Source organism: Oncorhynchus nerka, linkage group LG8 (assembly GCF_034236695.1).
Source record: "Oncorhynchus nerka isolate Pitt River linkage group LG8, Oner_Uvic_2.0, whole genome shotgun sequence".
Lineage (NCBI taxonomy): Eukaryota > Metazoa > Chordata > Actinopteri > Salmoniformes > Salmonidae > Oncorhynchus > Oncorhynchus nerka.
The window spans coordinates 35,549,659-35,572,609 of NC_088403.1; the positions used below are offsets into that span (position 1 = coordinate 35,549,659).

At 42.8% G+C, this 22,951-nt stretch overlaps 1 protein-coding gene across 1 annotated transcript in view; it reads right to left on the reverse strand.

Moving 5' to 3' along the window:
- Positions 1–22,951, reverse strand: part of LOC115133203 (synapsin-3-like) — a 114,354-nt gene that overhangs the window by 64,165 nt on the left and 27,238 nt on the right. Inside the window, exons 4-6 of the mRNA XM_029666195.2 lie at positions 18,181–18,272; positions 2,552–2,708; positions 1,872–1,961 (exon numbers count right to left, since the gene is read on the reverse strand). Coding sequence (XP_029522055.2) covers positions 1,872–1,961; positions 2,552–2,708; positions 18,181–18,272 — 339 coding nt within the window. The remainder of the gene's footprint in view (positions 1–1,871; positions 1,962–2,551; positions 2,709–18,180; positions 18,273–22,951) is intronic.

Consider the following 22,951-nt stretch of genomic DNA (forward strand, 5'->3'; position numbering starts at 1 on the left):
TATGCCCACTTTTCCATTATGTTCAGAAAAGGCCATGCCAAGTTGGTGTTGAACAGAATAGAGTAACAGCCCTGACATGCCAGGTTTAGAAGGAAATCCACTAAAATATAGTCAGTCAATTTATTATACATGTAATCTATTGTAATGTGAGGAATTCAAATTAAATCTAAATCTTGCCTCCTCCACAAGGCACTTCTTACGTGAAATGCAATTATTTCAGGCACTATATTTACAGAAAGTCAGCGTTCTTTATATCATTCAACAATGTAGAACAGAAAATTATATCAAAACAATGCCGAATTCGACATTTGCGACCATTTCAAAAGGAGAGGAGGTACATCAGTCTCATCAGGTTTCCCCACTGCTGAGCTTCTGTTGACACCTCCTCCAGGCCTTGGCTGAGCTTGAAACGCAATCCAGAGGCAGATCCTCAGTAGTGTGATAGTGGTCCTATGCCACAGCGATATCACGAAAGCCTCAACGTTCCACATCAGCAGCACTGTTTTTGTTCACCTCAGACAGTAGTAGAACTGGTTTAGCATTGAGAGAATGGTGGGCTCAATGAGTGTAGCCCGATAGTCCCGGACGATGTAGATCCATCCACTCCATCCTTTAGTAAGAATACTGGGAAGGTTTCCTCTGTATGTTCAGCCTTCATTGACATACTTCTCTGGTTGTCAGTCTAGTTGTTTCCCTCTACCAAATCTCCCTCAACTGGTTTTGCAAGGTTCACTCTCTTTGGCCTTGGCATCTCTGCATCTGTATTTTTTTGTGGTTCATGTTTGTGTAAATATACTGTCTGCTTAACCCAGAAACACTTGGTCAAGTCGATCCAGAGAGCATTAAAAAGGAAGCTGGCAAAAGGCTGTGTACCATGTGTGTGTGTGTATACACTGATTCCTAAAAAAGGGGGGGTGAGCGAACGTTTCCTTGTAGGGGTTGCAGAAACCTTTGACTTCATTTCTGTGTTTTATATTTTTATAATAAAAAGATTTAATGAAAAATGGACTATGAGTTTGCATCGATTCTTGTGCTGTTGATTTCTTGAACTGAAAGTAGCACACTAGGTCATGATTCAAGCTCAGTATTTTATCACAGTCACAAGGCAAATTTGGACCTGACCTTTATAGCGATATCATAAAACAAATCTGTCTCGTCAGGAGCTACACTACGTAATGGAATTACACAATTGTTCCAACTTGCACATTCAACTTTGCATCCATTAGATTACACCAGTAAATAGTTAACACATTAAATATTGCTTTATAAATACCATAATAAATTGTTGATAACGTGGTAGCAAGCGCCAACAAGGCTCTCACTAAGACACTAATCAATCCCACCTGTTTGGCATTGGCCTAGAAAATATGTTAATAAAAAATTGCCCAGCTGCTACACTTGATAGTTTGGAGCAACCTTAAGCCTACTTAACTGCCACTGTCTCTCTAAGATCTATGGGGTTTAGTGTTGTGATGCCCATAGTGTTGCACTGAGACATAACAAAATCATTGTTACGACTACTATGAGGACAACATTCTTTAAGTGGTCTGTGTTTTCGCTGCTTGAAGTACCATAAACTCAACTGACGGGGATTGGAAGCTACAACCAGAGAATATGAAGTTGGGCATTATGCAAACAGGAGTTGTTTGCCAGAACTCTGGCTGAGACATTCAGCGTGAATGTTTACACTTGACGCCAAAGGAAATTTAGCCTCTCTCGCTTTTTCTACCCCAAATTAGACAAGTGTCACAAGGGCAATATCAAGATTATCTGAAAAACATACAGAGTTCATACATTCCCAGTCAATATGAAGATGGTAATGTAGTAAAGAGGAACACACATTAGAAACAGTGTGTCAGGAAGGCGCTCACCATCTGTGTGTGGTTGGGGTAGAAGGTCTGTTCGTTCAGTGGGAACTTCTCTGGGCCCAGGGAGTGGTAGAGCTTAATCATGTGGGAAAACTGCAAGCAGAAACAAAACACGAGACGCCAAGCTATAGTAGTTACTGTATATAGAAGGCAGGATAGAAAGCGTCTTAGACTACATCTGTAGTTATCTGGAATTTATAGCACCAAAGAAAACACACTCATTGGACGTTTGCACTGATTTTTATTTTTTTTTAACTGACACCTTTAAAGCTGAATGCAGCCCTATCCATTAAAAAGGTTTTTAGGTAGAAACTTTGACCTCGAAAACATTCAGGAATTGTGAGAATTCTAAAAAAGGTAAGTTCCGGAATGTTTTGTCTACTACCACCAACATGTTTTGTCTGGGTTTTAAAGACTAGCCATGGTACAAATGTAACATGGCCCGGCTCCAGCGCACCTTGCCAGGTAACCTCTGTCCTGTTAAACCTCTGTCCTGGTGAATAATAACAGGTATTACTGGAGGACCCTGGTCTTGCGGTTTCAGAGACAGGCGTTATGGCTCCTTTTAATAGCCCAAATAAATCTGTCTGCGGCTGCCGCTAAGGGCTTCTTCTTTATGGTTAAGATGTAGGGGGTGATGGAGGGAGGAAAGGAGGTAAGTAGGCAGGTTATGGATCACGCACCACCCAGGGTTTGCTGCAGAAGTTGTAGATGGAGAGCAGGGAGTTGATGCTGGCGACTCCCCCATACTGAAGGCCAATCACCAGGCTCCTGAAGTCTTCACCCGGAGTCATGCTGTAGGCATGCTGGCGAATCAGGACAAAGTCTGGCTTGAAGGATCTGGAGAAAGACAAAACAAAGTGGGACATGAGATAACGGAAACCAACAACATTCTTCGTTCCTGATGTCAAGGTTAAGTAAAAAGGGCACATTCTACCATCCTGACTTTCACATAATCTGCTTCGCCAATTAACAAAACATTGATACAAACAGGAAGAACGCATTAATGTCAGCTAACATCTGTCCCACTGGGCACACGCTGGTTGAATCAAATGTTTCCACATCATTTCAATGAAATTACATCGAACCTCCTTGGAATTGACGCCCAGTGGCGTGTGCCTGTGACTGCTGATGACACTTCATTACACTGTAAAGACAGCCAACCTGTTGTCAGTAGGGCATTTTAGAGGAGACCTGGATAATGATACGAATTTAGCTTTAGTATATACAGTAAATTACCAAGATTGGTGCATGCATACTGTTCTTCATTACGGACTTCGTCACTCAAGTTCCAGACCTCAAGCAGTCGAACTATAACGACAGTAGCCATCGTAGAGCATTTCCAAAGTCCAACACAGCAGCTGTAACTGCTCAGAGCCCAGACCGATAGTATCTGTCACCGCATTAACGCGTTAAGATTACATGCAGCTCATTATTTACAAGTTGGAAAAAAGCTCCATTATTCAAAGGCCGTAGGAGGAGTGCGAACAAAGGAACGCTGGTCAGAGAAGCTAATCTTCTTGACCATCTAGCCAATTAACGCAGCCTAATCCCTCTCATTACAAACTGTTCTGGGAACAGGGCCAAGTAACCCATCAGGGACCCGGGAGGATTGTATCACATCTGGCTATGATTAAGATAAAGAGGGAGAAAATTCCACTCTTTAAGGCAGGTATACAGGGATGTTTATTTTTTTCCCCAAAAGGCTAATTCAGCTTAGATTCAGGTAGGTGGGCTATCTTGGATGGATCTGTGCTGGCTGAGCTGAGGGATGTAAATTAAGTTCTGTCAGATGGCTGTCAACTGTTAGGAATGCTCGATTATTGTAATTTACAGTTTGGTGAATGGTACCATTTTGATGTATCCGTCTGAAGTCATTGCTTCGACTTGATAAGCTGTTGAAAGTTATTTCCAGTGGACTTTAGCTGTTCTCAATGAATCAATGTCTAGAAAGCTCTGGCAAAAGTACTTGGTGTTGATTGAGTTGAGATTGCTATATTTACATTTTTGTCATTTAGCAGACGCTCGTATCCAGAGCGACTCACAGGAATGCGTGCATACATTTTCGTACTGGTCCCCCGTGGGAATCGAAACCCACAACCCTGGTGTTGCAAGCGTCATGCTTTACCAACTGGTCTCACACACACGGAGCCATGGAAGTGTTGCTTATGTAAGACAGACGACTTGAGACAACTCAGGACTCAGCGGATCAGTGAGAGCTGTCGTGGTCACGGCGACACGAAGACTACAGCTGCTCTCTTTAAAATGTTGTGCTCACTGCTCAGCCAAGGTGGCACTGGACCAAGTGCTCACTGCACACTGCTCAGCCACAGTAGTGGCACTGGACCAAGGGCCGATCTATTTCTGCATCTGTTTATTAAGGGACAGACTGATACAAACCTTGCGCATACCATGCCCACATCACATGCACTGGTATATGATGCACCAAGTTTGTCCTTTTAATAGAACTTCACTTTCACTTACAATACTGGGATGAGGTAGGTAGATTGGGTGGGCTATTTACAGCTGCAGTGATTGGTTAGCTGCTCAATTAGCTGATGTTTAAAGTTAGTGAGGGAAATACAAGTCTCCAGCGATTTTTGCAATTTGTTCCAGTCACTGGCAGCAGAGAACTGGAAGGAAAGACGGCCAAAGCTATTGTTGGCTTTGGTGATGACCAGTGAGATATACCTGCTGGAGCACGTGCTCCATGACCAGTGGCTGCTGTTATCATGACCAGTGAGGTGAGAAGGTGGCATAAACTTAGATGACCTGGAGCCAGTGGGTCTGGCGACGAGTATGTAGCGAGGGCCAGCCGACTAGAGTATACAGGTCGCAGTGGTATAAGGGGCTTTGGTGACAAAACTGATGGCACTGTGATAGACGGCTAATAGCGGTTTATGTGAGCAGCCAAAGGCTTATGCTGCATGCACCGATCTGTACAACCTATTTACTGCTCATCATTAGCATAGAAGTGCAGGTTGTGATCATGCGATTGTTTTTAGCCAGGCTACAGCTAATAGCAGCATTGCCCTATAAAGCTACAGCATTAACACACTTATTCCAGTCATTAACTTTGTTATCAGTCCTTCTGCCCGAGTAATGCTCCCTGTGGGTTGTGAATCACATCTAAGCTGTGTATTAAATGTATTTTGTGCTTTACGATCCCAAATCGCTCAGGCCCAATGGTGATCACTTCATAGCCAATATGCTAATGCACCCTTTAATTTGTTCATCAGTGTTGCAATAAAGGAATGTTTAATGGGGACGGAGATGATGATGCCGAGATGTGAGGTAGGGATGTGCTGTATTTATGTGGAATTGAAGGTTCTGCTTTATTAGCCAAATGGAATTGGGTTCCTTAGGGAGAGGGGGTGAGCAGAGTGGGAGCTATAAACACAACAGATCGGTCCCACACACACTAGTCCAGGCCATAGTCACTTCTACTGGGCGTCTTGCTGGTGCATGTTCGGCGGGTGTTACAGGTCAGTTGGCTTTGATGGTAACCATCGCAACTGCTTTAAATTGCAGCAAACTGTGGGACAGGATTTATTGGAACAGTTGCATTACTTTACTTGGCTTTACCCTTTTACTCCTGTAATTGGGCTTTCAGTGTAGATGCCGTTTCTGTGTTGGTGCAGTGTTGAATCAGGGAGCAGATTGTCCCCATGTGTGAAGTCAGTGCTACTGGGGCAGGGAGGTAGGATATTACCATCGTGATAAACAATCACATTTGTGGCCATGGCTGTTTTCGTCAGACCTTGAAGCATGTCAGGGGAGGGGGAATACCAGTCAAACATGACAATCTCCTGCCATTCCATTCTCTAAGTAAATGCATCTTCCACATCTTTGACCTTTTCATCGACTCCTCTGGGAGATCTATTTGGAATTGCAATTTATGTACATTTATCCTTGTAATGCCCTCATGCCAGCCTCAAAAGGTCCACTGGTAGAGTAATCTCCCTCCAATCTGTCTGACTCAGGTTGATAAGGGTAATACGGCTCAACCTCACAAAGTGTTCCACAAAAGGTCACGCGTGTTGACTGCAGCGCATTGCTCAGAACAAGAGGACATTGTGTTATTGTGCACCCGTTAGGTCTACAGGGAGCGTCCGTAAGGGACAGTTATCGCCACACACCAAGCCCAGACCAGCTTTGAAGAATGGATGGAGAATGACGGGAGAGTGAAAGAGCAGGGGGTGTGCGAGGTACATACGTATGTGACATAGTACACCATTTTCAGGTACCACTTTTGGTTTGTGAGTGCTACTTTTAGAACTACTGGCTAAAAAGTAATGGAGCATCACTCACTCAGCCGTTGCGCCCGCCCTGCCACGTCATTGGATAACGCTGTGCAGGTCTCTTGATAGCGGTCATTCAAATGCGAGGGCCTGAAGCTCATTGGCTAGAACTAGGGATTTCAAATCAAACTTTGTCACATGCGCCAAATACAACGTGTAGACCTTACCGTGAAATGCCCTTAACCAACAATGGAGTTCAAGAAAGAGAGTTATATATATATATATATATATATATAGTCTGTGTGGCCATTTGATTAATTGTTCAGCAGTCTTATGGCTTAGGGGCAGAAGCTGTTAAGGAGCCCTTTGGTCCTAGACTTGGCGCTCCGGTATCGCTTGCCATGCGGTAGCAGAGAGAACAATCTATGACTTGGTTGACTGGAGGCTTTGACAATTTTGGGGGCTTTCCTCTGACATGGCTAGTATATAGGTCCTGGATTTCGTGGCAAATTGAGGTAAGGCATTCATTCTGCTCATAGACTATGCATGTATGAACTACACATTGACACATCTGCTCCCTGGGTGCCGAACACGTGGATGTCAATTAAGGCAGCCCTCTGCACCACTCTGATTCAGAGGGGTTGGATTAAATGTGGAAGAGACACTTCAGTTTAATGCATTCAGTTGTACAACTGACTAGGTGTCCCCCTTTCCTTTCCAAAGCGGTAGGTTTAAAAAAAAGTAAATTTAAAAAAAGATACTTTGTCACCAAAGTACCGGAACATGTCTTTAACTACAAAGAAAAAGAGTGAAGTGAGAGAGAATGAGTACAGTAAAATATGCATTTGGGAGAGGAACATGTTCTGGACCATTTGGACTATTCGGAGCAGCGGTTGTACTGTCACGGTCACAGGCAGACCTGGCTGCAGCTCAGGACCATGATGGGCGGTGGCGCAGTCATGCGGTAGAGCCTGCCAGTAAAGACCACTGCTCTGGCCATGGTCCAGTGAGGAATGCATGCAGAGCTCCTATGGAGCACAGAGGGTCAGAGAAATGGTGAATACACCTCTTACCCTGGCAAGAAAACACAAGACATACACCGAGTGTATAAAACACTAGGAACACCTGCTCTTTCCAATCAGTGTAGGGAGGAGACAGGTTAAATAAGGATTTGTAAGCCTCGAGACAATTGAGCCATAGATTCTGTATGCACCATTCAGAGGGTGAATGGGAAAGACAAAATATTTAAGTGCATTTGAACAGGGTATGGTAGCAGGTGCACCGGTTTGAGTGTGTCAAGAACTGCAACGCTGCTGGGTTTTTCCACTCAGTTTCCTGTGTGTATCAAGAATGGCACACCACCCAAAGGACATCCAGCCAACTTGACACAACTGTGGGAAGCATTGGAGTCAACCTGAGCCAGCATCCCTGTGGAACACTTGTCACCTTGTAGAGTCCATGCACCCAACGAATTGAGGCTGTTCAGATGGCAAAAAGGGGGTGCAACAACATTAGGAAGGTGTTGCTAATGTTTTGTACACTCAGTGTAGTGGGTAAGAGACCGTTAATTCCAGCAGAAAATGTGATCGTCGGTCTACATGAGACAAATTAAGTTGCGCACTTCCACTGTTAATATGAAAAGCATCAGATGTGAATTGCGGTGCAGGAGCGAGTCAGAGATATAGCACTAGTAAATTACCTATAGCAAAAAGGGAAATTTGTGTTATGAGTTAGAGTGGTTTAGAGGGACCATTTGTATTCATGAAAACATTACAGAATTGGCATCAGGACTAATTCTGAGCTGTATAGTATTTGTATTAAAGTCTGGTGGTGGTGCTTTTGGGGGAAATCATCCTGAGGTTTGTTAAGCACATGCCTGACTTCAGCGTGTCTGTCTGTGAGCTGGATTCATTTGCTATGTTATAAGACTACCGCATCTGAGGTATTAGAAGGTCTGATTGAAGTACAGTAGCTCCATCTGTGAGACTGACCGCAGGTCTGGTGGGGGGGTGAGGACAGGGAGGAATGCAGAGGGAGGACGGGCCCCTGCAGTCAACCATGACAGGGTTAGGAACTCCCACAAAATAGTATGGCTCTGGATAAGCAAGGTGCATTGGCATTCAGTTTAGGTCTTGGCGCTACACAATGCATGAACATACAAAATGTAAAAGCAGGTGAGCATGGTATGTAAATCAAAAACAAATCTACAGAGACAAATTTGTTCTAGTCTCTGGAAGTGTTCAAGGACAGTGAAATCCACACGTCTCCAGGTATGGAGGAACTTACTGTGTTCAATTGAAGAGTTTAAAATGCCAAAACGCTATATATACAAACATTTGTGAAAATGTAAATAAGCTTTTATTGTTTATAGAAATTATGAAAGAGAACGGTGCGTTTCACCATCTAATCGTGACATAGGGTTGTTCAATGACAGATATGCATTTGTTTAAAATAACTTGGTTTCATAAAGTATTTTGCTAAATGGTATTCATTCACCTTACACTCAGAAAAATAAGTAGTACTGCTAGGTTTTACAGTCAAATGTAACAAATAATTATAACATTTATGTACAATTATATTCTAATTCAATACAGTAATATGAGTTCTGTATGTAAAACATTTACACTTGACATTTTAGTATGACCGACAGCACAACGGTCAACCTGATCTAGTCCTGTGGTAGCTCTCTAAAAAACAGACTCTTATATACACTAGTAATCGCTTTGCCAAAACATGCCTGTTGTCCTTGGCATGCCTGAAAAGCACTTTGCCCTCTAAACACAGCTGGGTACTTACACCACCCTGAGGGACCCCAAGTCAGATAAGACAGGCATAGTGAGGTCTCTGGGAGCTGTCAAACAGTATAACCGATCCTGCCCTCTATAACGGCCCTTCACTTGACCTAATTAATCCAGCACCTATAATGTGAGTGGGGGTGTTTTCATTGTACTTTGCATGCACATAACAGGTAAACAGGCATTTTCTCATTCACATCACAGCGTATTGCTGCCAGCATGGCTGGGCAGGATGCTGTTTCCCATTACCCTAATCACCTCCCTGATTGGATTTCAGTTCATTCGTCACAGGAGGAGCAGGACTGTGGAGAAGAAACCTTTGGCTGTGCTGATCGGAGTCCTTTTGCTGTGGCTAATCATGCTCCATTGCTATAATCGTGAAACACTTTGCCAGACCAGTGTTTCTGCTTTAAGTTAAAGTTCAGCAGCTGGGCTGGAGGGGTTTGGCAGAAATAGCAAAAGAAAAGCAAAAAAAAAAAACAGGTGACGGCACGTTTTGGACGAGACTCTTGCACGAACGAGAACGCACCATATATGCTCAAAAACATGCCTACCTCTACGCCATGGCAGAAAATAACAAGGGCAGAACCACTTGAAGTCATCTGATAGCCAGTAACAGCAGGTCCTACTAATGTCATCATAAGAGTACAAAGTCATGTACAAAAGCGTGCATCTTCACGTTATGCTTTAAAAAAATCTAAATGTAAAAGCTGTTTGTGCTCCCATATAAGTGCATGTGCAGTTACATTGGCATCGGCCGCATCAAAACCCACAGAGTAATAGTGCACTTGTTACGGTTTAGTTGATATATGACAAACAAGCGAAAACCATGCACTTCTAAGAAGTTCCACTTGGATAAAAAAGTCTGAAACCACAGAACTGTGAGAAAGTGTGCTCCCTTGATAGGCCAGTAGAGGGGAGGTGGGGGAAGTGTTTAGGGAGCGCACCCGTAGCCAGATGTCAAGGGTCAGAATGCTGAACGGATCATGGCCCTTCTTTATGCAGCCCTGCACGGACGGAACAGCAGGAGCCCTATAAACCGACCAGGACACGCACGGACACAGAGAGCAGTTTGAGAGCCGTGCGAACCAACTACTCACATGTACAGTACATGTCACACACAATTTATGTTATAAAACATAATGCCTTTAATCTGAGGTCCTTAGGAAACATGCCGTTTATCCGATATGGTTATCTTCAGGAATGTGTCTCAAAGCATATAGGATTTTTAAGATTTGTTTTCAGTTAGTCTTCCGGCTAAGAATAAAATGGAACATTTTCACAAGTAGTCATTATTAGCCCAGCTTAGGCACCAATACAGACTCGCTTATAGACTGCACCAAATCCTGAGTAGGCAGTGATAAGCTATACTACTGTATGACTTAGGGGAATGTGTGTCAAGCAAAGGACAACAGCCGTATCTTAATGAAGTTATCTACATTTTCCCACCATTGGCTCTCACCACTCACATGAAAAAAATACTATGGAATAAAAACTGTAGTATTCACGGTAGTGTTTTTGCAGACTCAACTGCAGTATTTACAGCTAACTTTAGTATACAGTGCATTTGTAAAGTATTCAGACCCCTAGACTTTTCACATTTGGTTACTTATCCCCAAAAAAAAGAAAAAAGATTCCCCTCAATCTACACACAATAACCCATAATGACAAAGCAAAAAATTGGTACATTTACATAATTAAAATAAGACCCTTTACTCAGTACTTTGTTGAAGCAACTGTGGCAGCAATTACAGCCTTGGGTATGATGCTATGATCTTGGAACACCTGCATTTGGGGAGTTTCTTCCATTCTCCTCTACATATCCTCTCAACCTCTCAAGTTCCTCTCCCAAATGCCAGGTTTCCTTCAGACGTGATGCTTGGCATTCAGGCCAAAGAGTTCAATCTTAGTTTCATCAAACCAGATAATCTAGTTTTTCATGGTCTGGGAGACCTAAAAATATCCACTCCCCATCCAACATGACAGAGCTTGAGAGGATCTGCAGAGATGAATGGGAGAAAGTCCCAAATTACAGGTGTGCCAAGCTTGTAGCATCATACCCAAGAAGACTCGAAGCTGTAATCACTACCAAAAGGTTTTCCAAAAAACTATTGTGTAAAAGGTCTGAATACTTATGTAAAATGTGATTTCAGTTATTTATATTTTTATAAAATGTGACATGTAAAAAAAAAAAAAAAATCACATTTTTCTTTGTCATTATGGGGTATTGTGTATGAGGAAAAACAATTGAATCCAGTTTAGAAAAAACGTGGAAAAAGTCAAGGGACCAGAATACTTTCTCTAGGCACTATACTGTAGACACACCTTATGTGTGTTAATAACATCAACTCTGCATTGAGCTTAAAATGCTTTAATCTTACAGTTTGATGAACTAAGACAAATGCCTCAGGAGTGCGCCAGAGATCTATATAACCAGATGAAAAAGACTAAAAAAATCCTCCTCTCAGTCTTGCTGGCTTTTGCAGATTTAAAAAAATATATATTTATTTAACTAGGCAAGTCAGTTAAGAACAAATTCTTATTTACAATGATTGCAACAACACATCATCAGTAGGGTAAAACTAACCTGTCTCACGACAGTCTAAACCCAGCTCACGTTCCCTGTTAGTGGGTGAACAATCCAACGCTTGGTGAATTCTGCTTCACAATGATAGGAAGAGCCGACATCAAAGGATCAAAAAGCGACGTCGCTATGAACGCTTGGCCGCCACAAGCCACAACTGCCTTGTTCAGGGGCAGAATGACACATTTTTACCTTGTTGTTGGATCAAATCCCCAAGCTGACCTTTCGGTTACTGGCCCCAAAACAGATTCTGCCATTCCTCTCATGAAGTTGCCGGTAATAAGCAACAGGAGGAGTTTGCAACCTTTCTCATGTGGAATGCCAATTTATCTTACAATTTCTACCGTCTGTGTGCCAGCTACGGTTTTCATTTACAAATTCTGGTGAAAGTTTAATTTAATAACATAGCTCAAAATCATTGTCATATGGTTAATCAAAATTCTATCCAAATCTAAATGAAAATGATACAACCCCTAAAAAGTAACGTCTATTGCCATTGCCAACTATGTCAAAATAGCCGACAAAGCCAACGAATAAAAAATATTGCAGCCTGCAGGTAGGAAATCTCCTGATAAAAATAAATGTCCTATAAAATCACATTGGCGACATGTGGCCTGGCTGCAACTTTAAACATTTGACCAACCAACTTGTGTCTGCCTGAAGCTTGCAACATTGTATAAAATATTCAGTTTCTTGCAACAGTGAGCTCAGGACAGACAGCTGTAAGCTATTTGCGCAAGGGATAAGAAGCAGTGATTAACTTGGGCAGGAGCTCACCAGAGCGGCGCACCGGCACCTCAAAATGTTCTACTGCTTGAGCCCCTGTTCCTCTTAAAGTCAATTAGCCCCAAAAGTGTTGTGGAGCTCCTGCACCTAAACATAAAACAGTACTAGTACCCAAAATGAATACCCAGAACCTATTTCAGTCCAAGTCAAGTACTGACAAGTAAATCAGGCAGTCCTATTTCCACTGGACTAGAGCATGACATTTTACCCTTTCACGCTGAGTGGTTATCAAAAGGGAGAGAGCTGGAAAGATTTTTCAAATATATTGCACTACTGTTATTCTCAATGGACTTTGTTTGCTTGCTGTTTGAGGTGAAGAAAACAACTCTGAGAAGCTTCAAAGCTCATTAGTGGTGGTGCAGTAAGGCAAATCAGAAATACTATCAGATCCCCAAATAGGCACATTTATTTGCCTACGTTTGTGAACAGGCCAAGTAGCCTACTTCTACGAGAAGGGGAAGACTGGAATAATATTGAATACATTCAAATAAATTACCATAACCAAAGTAACAAACATTGTAGATTAGAAATGATATGAATTAAAGGTAAATGTATTACTGGTGATATATGTAAATGGGGAATTGATACACTAAAAATTAAATAATTCACAAAATGAAGTTATGAAACAAATGTGCATAAATTGGTGGGAGAGAGATGTGCATCTGGGCGCATGGTCAATCCGATGTCTACATTGGCCAAGCAGCATTTACGGTGATATCAGGTCATTCATACTTCTCGGAGCAGTGCAGAGCTGTTGTCAAATAAGTGAGTTTGCGTTAATACAGGATGTACCACCAACATACCATCAACCAATCATGGCAATATGGAGGCAATATGGAGCTATACAGAGCCCTCCGCGTTATTACAACATTTATGAGGCGCATGGCGATACGGTACGGAGATCGATTTGGCCTCTGCATGCTCCGCAATTGCATCACACCCCCCCATATGGAGCCTCCTACCACATTTTCAAATCAAGCATATATTGGCTTTTAGTCTAGGCCTCCACAATTTATTAGTTCACTGATATGGGCACAAATAAATAAATATTATTTAAAAAGAGTACAGATCAAAAGTTGACACCTACTCATTCAAGGGTTTCTTTATTTTTACTATTTTCTACATTGTAGATTAATCGTAAAGACATCAATACTATGAAATAACACATATGGAATCATGTAGTAACCAAAGAAAAGTAACAAATCAATTTGAGAATCTTCAAAGTAGCCACCCTTTGCCTTGACAGCTTTGCACACTCTTGGCATTCTCTCAACCAGCTTCCCCTGGAATGCTTTTCCAACAGACTTGAAGCAGTTCTCACATATGCTGAGCACTTGTTGGCTGCTTTTCCTTCACTCTGCGGTCTAACTCATCCAAAACCATCTCAATTGGGTTGAGGTCAGGTGATTGTAGAGGTCAGGTCATCTGATGCAGCACTCCATTACTCTCCTTCTTGGTCAAATAGCCCTTATACAGCTTGGAGGTGTGTTGGGTCATTATCCTGTTGAAAAATAAATTAGTCTCACTAAGCGCAAACCAGATGGGATGGCGTATCGCTGCAGAATGCTGTGGTAGCCATGCTTGTTAAGTGTGCCTTAAATTCTAAATAAATCCCTGACAGTGTCACCAGCAAAGCACCCCCACGCTTCACGGTGGGAACCACACATGCGGAGATCACCTACTCTGCGTCTCACAAAGACACGGCAGTTTGAATCCAAAAAGCTCAACTTTTGGACTCGTCAGACCAAAGGACAGATTTCCACCGGTCCTGATGTCCATCGCTTGTGTTTCTTGGGTTTGCAAAGGGTCGGAAACTTTCCAGTAAATTTCCGGAATTTCTCTGGCATTTTTCCATGGGAAGTTAAGCTCGAGAATTGGGGGAATTTTGCTTAAATTCATCAAAAAAAGTTAGCTTATAACATGTGTAACCCACAAAGGTTCACTATGGCAATTCTAGGTCTTGTGGAATAGTTTGTTAAACTATCCCTGATGCAATGGAATTGAAAACCTCTGCATGCACAGTGCACTCTTCCATCACATGTGCAGATAATTCTCAAGATCTTGCACACTAATGAGATGCTATTGAGCCCACACTACTACACTGTCTGAGCCAAGGACTACTTGCATTCTGGTAAGTTTTGATTACAATACTGGGTGGGGTGAATACATTTTAAACTATGTTTTGTTAACTAGTAAATAGCAGCCTACAGCAGTGTGTTTAAATAATTTCTAACTGGTTAACAATTTCTGTTTGTTAGTTTTTGCTACCATGTGGGTTATAGCTTGCCAACTGAGTGTTAATTCACCTGTTTCCATACATGTTTAATTTTAAAACATGTATCTTACAAAGGAGTTGTTTAATCTAACTGCTTAACTATTTATCTGTACATGGAATTGTATTTGGGTTAGTTTTACTCATTTTTTCCCAATCTTTACAAGAAAATGCCACAGGAAACATCTGATGTGTGGAGACATTTCACTGCAGATAATGTAGAAGGAAAAGCTGTGTCCATTTGCAAATATTGTGCCAAATCATATGTGAAGAACGCAACAAAATATGGAGAATAATCTGGCCAAGTGCATAAAGTTCCCTCAGCGCTCACAACAAGCAACCTCTGACAAAAGTCCCTCTACTTCTATTCGAGGTCAGACACCTTATCGATAGCAACAGCTCTTGGTCCTCCTGGAATCAGAAGTTTAATTTAACTCAATGTAGGAAAGTAGTCAGAGAAATGCTGATGAATGTCTTGCTCGAGCTGTGTATGCAACTGGTTCACATCTGATACTCACAGGCAATGTGTATTGGAAGAGATTTCTGAATGTTCTTTGCCCAGCATACACCCAACCAGACATGGTTTATCTATTCATTTACTGGATGCAAAGGTCAACAGAGTTCAAGTGAAGGTCAAGCAAATAGAGAAAGCAGACTATATTGCAATCATCTCTGATGGGTGGTCGAATGTTCGTGGGGAAGGAATAATTAACTACATAATCTCAACCAGTATTCTACAGACACAAGGAATAATTAACTACATAATCTCAACCAGTATTCTACAGACACAAGGAATATCAGACACACCGGTCTCTACATTGCAGATGAGCTGAAGGCAGTCAATGGCCTTGGACCACAGAAGGCATTTGCACTGGTGACAGACAATGCGGCAAACATGAAGGCTGCTTGGTCTAAAGTGGAGGTGTCCTACCCTCACATCAATTGGCTGTGCTGCTCATGCATTCAATCTGCTCCTCAAGAACATCATGGCACTGAAAACAATGGGTACACACTACAAGAGAGCCAAGGAAATGGTTAGGTATGTGAAGCATCATCAAGTTATAGCAGCAAGCTACCTCACCAAGCAGTGAGAAGAATAATAGAACCACATTGAAGCTGCCCAGCAACACCCGTTGGGGTGGTGTTGACATCATGTTTGACAGTCTCCTGGAGAGGAAGGAGTCTCTCCAAGAAATGGCCATATCAAAGTCTGCCGATATGGACAGCCCCATCCAGGATCCTCCTGGATTATGTATTTTCAGAGAGAGTGGTAAGCAGCATGAAACCTATAGCAGCAGCCATTGCACGGATTGAGGGAGACAATGCCATCCTGTCTGATGTTCAGACTCTGCTTGCAGATGTAAGAGAAGAAATCCATACTGCCCTGCCCACTTCACTGTTGCTCCAAGCAGAGGACACTGCAGTTCTGAAATACATCAAAAAGCGTGAAGACTTCTGCCTGAAGCCCATACACGCCACAGCGCACATGTTGGACCCCAAGTATGCTGGCAAGAGCATCCTATGGAGTCATCACTACCGTGTCTCGCCACCTTGGCCTGGATGAGGGCAAGGTTCGTGGCAGTCTGGCGAAGTACACTTCCAAGCAAGGGCTTTGGGATGGAGAAGCAATATGGCAGTCGTGCCAACATCTCATCAGCCACCCGGTGAAAGGGACTTTGTGGATCTGAGGCTCTTTCCTCTGTTGCCTCCATCCCCCTTCAAATCCCACCAACATCAGCCGCCTCAGAGCGCAACTAGTCCTCGTTTAGGAACACACAGCCTGACCAATACAAGGGTTGAAACATTGGTGGCCATCTGAGAAAATTAGGCTTTTTGAGCCTGACAAGCCATCCTCAACAAGGTTGGAAAGTGACAGCGAAGATGAGGCCTCAGAGTCTGACGTTGAGGAGGTCCAAGGTGAAGAGATGGAAGCCTGAGAGGAAGACAACCAAAGCTTTAGTTTCTAGACTATCGTTTTACAGATGCATGTTGAAAGTTTTTGGGAGATGCGATCATTCAATATTCCCTTTTGATGTTCAGTGAAATCATCCCATGTGAAAAGTCAACGTATTTAAAGTTCAATTCGTAACTAAATTGTTTATTTTTTCCTATTGGAAGGCGTTAATCATTTGCCCGATTTGTTAAAATACCATATTTTGTATAAAACCCTTACCTTGTCAAAACACAACTGATTGGCTCAAACACATAAAGGAAAGCAATTCCACAAATTAACTTAACAAGGCTCACCTGTTAATTGAAATGCATTCCAGGTGACCACCTCATGAAGCTGGTTCAGAGAATGCCAAGAGTGTGCATAGCTGCCATCAAGGCAAAGGGTGGCTACTTTGAAAAATCTCATATAAACAAATCAAAATATATTTTATAACACTTTCTTGGTTACTTCATTCTGTGTTATTTATGTATGTAGAAAACAGTAAAAATAAAAAACCTTTGAATGAGCAGTTGTTTCCAAAAGCTCTACTAAAACAATTGAACAGTCGACTAATTGGGATTAGCCCTTGGTGTGAAGTATAGTATTCCACAGAATTCTATAGTAATTACGGTAGTATTTTTCATGTGGGCATTGACTCTTTATTGCAGTCAATCCATGGTAATTGACTACATAACACATGCAAGCAATACAATAACCTCAGTGACGGACAGCCAGGCAGGCATCCACCTCCCAGACAAGCTACGACAGAAAGGCATGATACACAACCCTACAACCCGTCTAGTCTAGCCACTGTGTATCCTTGACTTAACTTCAAACTACACAAGGCCAGAATGTTTCCTTAACATTTCCTGTACAACTGCCAGATCCAACCCAGTAGGTCATTTTTTCAGATGTGTAAAGAAGAAAAACATTCATTATCGCGATAAAGTATCGTAGCAATGCCAGCATAGAGCCGAGTAGTACATTACTAGCCTGGTCCCAGATCAATGTTATGCAGATGGCAAGACGGCACAAACAGATCTGGGACCAGGCTAGTGCATTCCCCAGAAGGCTGTGAAACAAGCAGTGGTCTGACGCTCCATAGCAGCATGCACCTCATTAGCTGATCTAATTGACTAAATCAGGACCTTTAAACCCTGCTACATGAAGGAAGAGAGAGGCAGGCGTTGACATCAACTCCCAAACTACCAGAAACACAGCCCACAGAGGAAGAAGTTGGTATGTAAAGAAGTTGTGTGAAGACTATTCCATTTTGGAATCTTGCTGTAGTATGGAACACAGAGCAAAATTGAGGAGGGAATTCTGGAAGTCTGAGAAGTAGTGTTTGAGCTGAGAGGAAGGATACAGAGGTAAAAAGGTTGGGTGCTTTCGATACTGAACTTCTTTTCAGAGGTATTCACAGACATGTTTTGCATGACAGTAATAGCCAGTCCTTGTCATATAATTTCCCACCGGCTCCATCATCTATTGTGACATCCCTTTTTGTGACTGAAAGCAAATGTGCACACACACACACACAACTACAATGTAGCTGATGGCTGTTGAAGGGAATAACTGGAGCCATTGTCCGGACCCATTGAGGCAGACTGAAGATGCGTGGGCAAATGCGTCAGAACAGCGCTATTGACTGACATACAGGGGCCGCTCTCTTTGCCTCTCTCCATCTATTTGTTACCTTACCTGACCACTTTGGTTCCTCCTCTTATGGCCTGCATATCAATCATACACCCAGAGTTCATGTACGAAGCCAGGTTGATCTCGGAGAACTCCGCCTGTGAAACAAGGAGAAAAACGCCACGCTGAGTTATACACATTCACTGGGCGATAGAAGTATCAAATTACTGTAAAACACAATTTACATGTGTGTCTATAAGGCCTGAAACATCAAAAAAACAGTCCTAACTTTCAACATTAACAAAAAAAGCCTTTCTGGCTTTCTGTAAAAAAAAAAGAAGACATCTTTGAACTATATGAGTAAAACATTCCACACACACACGCTTAGATATGAGTGTGAAACATCAAAGTACTTTGCAACAGATAACACCCATCACTGATAACCTGTCGTCATGTGAGTGGTAGGCTCTACCACTTAAGCTCCAGTCACCCCTTCTCTAGGGGCATGAGGGACCATAGAAATAGAGTTACTATAACGAGAAACCCCAAGTCAATGGGTGGTAATACTATTTCTCTACTATATTATGGCAGACCAGCTACATCTACAGTCTCTATTATATTATGGCAGACCAGCTAGATCTACTGTCTCTATTATATTATGTCAGACCAGCTAGATATGTCTCTATTATATTATGGCAGACCAGCTAGCTATACTATTTCTCTGTGATGGGTGGGGTGGGAGAGAGAGCTTCACGATAGAGAGACTAATCAAGTTATCCAGAGTCTGTCTGTGGCCTCCCAGAGAGGACAGGGCAGCAGAGGCCTTGTGACAGGGAGGGAGGCTTGAGCCCAGGCAGCTACTTAATGACTTGATCAAACTCCCAGGCAGAGCAGAGATCCTCTCTGGAGGGGAAGGGACACTGCAGCGTGGCCTGTCTGGAAGAGAGCTCTGAGAAGAGAGGGACTAGAATGGGGCATTAGGGGACAAGTGCCTCCATTGTCTCATGTAATTACAGGTTTGAAATAGATTTGCTCCAGAGATTTAGCTCCAATGAATCCGGTTTTAGTCTCTCACTTGCTGACCGTGTTCTCAGGACAGCACCTTGCAAGGGGACACGTGTTAAACGCGTATTGCACCCAAATTTAATAAATTCATAGTAGATTCCAAATCTACATACAGCCACTTCAGCCCAGACACAGGTCACATACATTATTAGCCATTAGTACATTTAGCTGCAGGGTAAATAGTGCACAGTACATTCAGGAACATGCACAATGGGTGTGGCCCTTTGGGGAAACTTGGTATTGAGACAGCCACTTTCCCCATCCATGGTGAACCCAAGAGCATAATATCCAAACGCATGACATTCTCCATGTATGGCATGTCTGCTAAAGTCAGGGCTGATAAAATACACCTTATTTATTATTGAGAACCACAGAGAGACTGGCCAATGAATGATGCTGTCCTAAACCAGGAATCAGGAAGGAATTAAACTCTACATTTAAAAACACATTACATATTTTTTCAAAATTAAATAAAATCCCTGCAGTTATTTCAGTTTGGGATTGTTTTTGATCATATGCTGGGTTCATGTCTTTGTTTTTGGCCTTGGTGACCTTGTTTGGGTGTTGGTACCATAACAGCACCCTAGACCCACTCCAATTCGCATACCTTCCCAACAGATGATGCAATCTCAAATCGCACTCCACACCACCCTTTCTCACTTGGACAAAAGAAACACCTATGTGAGAATGCTATTCATTGACTACAGCACAGCGTTCAACACCATAGTGCCCCCAAAGCTCATCCTTAAGCTAAGGACTCGGACTAAACACCTCCCTCTGCAACTGGATCCTGGACTTCCTGACGAGCCGCCCCCAGGTGGTAAGAGTAGGCAACAATACATCTGCCACGCTTAATCGCCTCCTGTATTCCCTGTTCACCCACAACTGCGTGGCCAAACACGACTCCAACACCATCATTAAGTTTGCTGACGACACAACAGTGTTAGGCCTGAACACCGACAATGAGATGGCATATAGGGAGGTCAGAGAACTGGCAGTGTGGTGCCAGGACAACAACCTCCTTTAATGTGAGCAAGACAAAGGAGCTGATCGTGGACTACAGGAAAAGGCAGGCCGAACGGGCCCCCATTAACATCGACGGGGCTGTAGGGAGCGGGTCGAGAGTGTCAAGTTCCTTGGTGTCCACATCACCAACAAACTATCATGGTCCAAACATACAAAGACAGTCGACGACGACAACACCCCCCCCCCCCCCCCCCCAGGAGACTGAACAAATTTGGCATGGGTCCCAAAATCCTCAAAAGGTTTTACAGCTGCACCACCGAGAGCATCCTGACCGGTTGCCTCATCGCCTGGTATGGCAACTGCTCGGCATCTGACCATAAGGCTCTACAGAGGGTAGTGAAAATGGCCATTACATCACTAGGGCCAAGCTTCCTGCCATCCAAGACATACATAATAGGCGGTGTCAGAAGAAAGCCCATAAAATTGTCAGAGACCCCCGTCACCCAAGTTATACTGTTTACCCTGCTACCGCACGGCAAGCGGTACCAGAGCACCAAGTCTAGGACCAAAAAAACTTAACTACTTCTACCGCTTAGCCATTAGACTGCTGAACAATTCATAAAAATAGGCACCAGACAATTTATATTAACTGACCCCCCCCCCCCCGCTGCTACTCACTGTTTGTTACCTATGTATAGTCACTTCACCCCCACCTACATGTACAGATTACCTCAACTAGCCTGTTTCCCCGCACACAGACTTGGTACCGGTGCCTCGTTAGTGTTACTTTTTATTATTACTTTTTATTTTAGCCTACTTGGTAAATATTTTCTAACTGCACTGTTGGTTAAGGGCTTGTAAGTAAGCATTTCATGGTAAAGTCTACACTTGTTGTATTCAGCGCATGTGGTAAATACATTTTGATTTGATTTAGCTTCACTGAGGGCCAAAAAGCAAATGAATCCTAAAGAAAAAATACAACATTCCTGCCCTACTTTACTGTGAACATGCTTCCAACATGTTAGCGCTGTGGAGATGGAGACCAGTCACTGAGGAGGACAGTCTACTCAGGATGGAAGGTGAGGTGAGGGTTAGGGGTCAAAGGTCAAGAAGGATTGGTTTCAGTCCCTATACTGCAGTGTGGGATGTTACAGGCCAATGTTACAAAGTCAAAGTAGAGCTCGTCTTAAGCCCTCCAAGTCCTAGCTAGGTGCTCCCATTAGAGAGATCAGCAAGATGTTGACCTCAGACTTCTAGCGGTAACATGTGTCAGATTGATCACTTTTAAGTATGTAGAGTGACACTTAATGCAGGAATTTTAATGGGTTCTCAATGTGTAGTCCTGTCCCTTTTCAACTATGAAAAAAAAATCTAAATTTAGCAGATCTGGTTGACCCCAAAACACAACATTACAGAGAGCGTGGTGGTATCGTCATTTGTCATAAGAGGAATGTACATGGGATCGTAGTGGGCCAAATTCAATAATTCACTATTCGTAAAGGCTATATGGTTAAACAATGAGACACCAATCTGAATAAACAAGGTACACAAAGTGTACAAAACATTATGAACTTTCCATGATATAGACCGACCTGGTGAAAGCTATGATCCCTTATTGATGTCACTTGTTAAATCCCCTTCAATCAGTGTAGATGAAGGAAGGACTTTAAAAGAAGGACGTTAAAAGCCAGTATCCCTGTGGAACGCTTTCGACACCTCGTAGAGTCCATGCCCTGACGAATTGAGTCTATTCTGAGGGCAAAAGCAGGGGGTTTAGGTCAATATTAGAAAGGTGTTCTTTATGTTTGTATATTCAGATCGTGGTAGTCAAACAAGATGGGACCGACATGGTTTAGCTGCTCTAGTGTTAATACGAACTTTGTCAAAGTAAAGCCACAGAAAGTCGTTAGAACATGTGCTATGCAAATAGAAAAACAAAAGCCATCGGTGTAAGCATTGTATTTGGGCCGATGAACGTGGATGACAAAAACGCCCCAGAACATGGATGACTTAAAGTTCCCATTCAGGCATTGTGAGTTCAGCCTCTGAAGTATTGGAGAAACATGAGCTTGTCCTCGAACCTGAAAAGCATTCTGAAACCTCACGGATATGTGGCAATCTTGAAAAAGGCCACAACCTGAAGAGACCATAACTTTCCTTAACTTCTAGTGTTTGTTATTTGTGCACCAGCATTGCCAGCAAAAGCCCTTCAGCTATATGAGTCTCAGCAGAGTGGATACTTAGTAGGAAAGGATGCAGGCTAAGGCCTGCATTTATTTGAATAGAAAACAGTGTCTTCTGTACAGTTTGTTGCAACCAATATACTCCAGAATCCTAATCAAAATGCTCAATAAAAAAATGCCTTCCTTTCAACTCTGTGGCCAGCACAACTATGAGAGTGCATGTCTTCCAGAACAATGTGCCAACTTAAGAAAACAGTATTTTTTTCCCCTGTGAACCCACCCCCTTTTTATTATTGTGTTGCGCTCACAGAGGAGTAGAGAGCAGGGGGCGAGTAAAATGCCCTAATCTTATTTACAGGACAGCAAGGCGCCACTCCCAATGTGCCTCAAAGACACAACACACTGGAACCTGGCTCCCTTCCTCTCCTTAGCTCCTCTCCACTGATACCCGCCTCTCAACGAAACATCTGTGTGCTCGGCACAATGCTTTGCCGTCGCCAAGAAAGACTCTTAAAAGACATGACACACACAAATGCACAGAGAAACACACAAACATCTACACACATTCCAGTATACAGATCTGCAATCTGGCAAATTGCAATCCCTCAAGAGATGCAGACGTT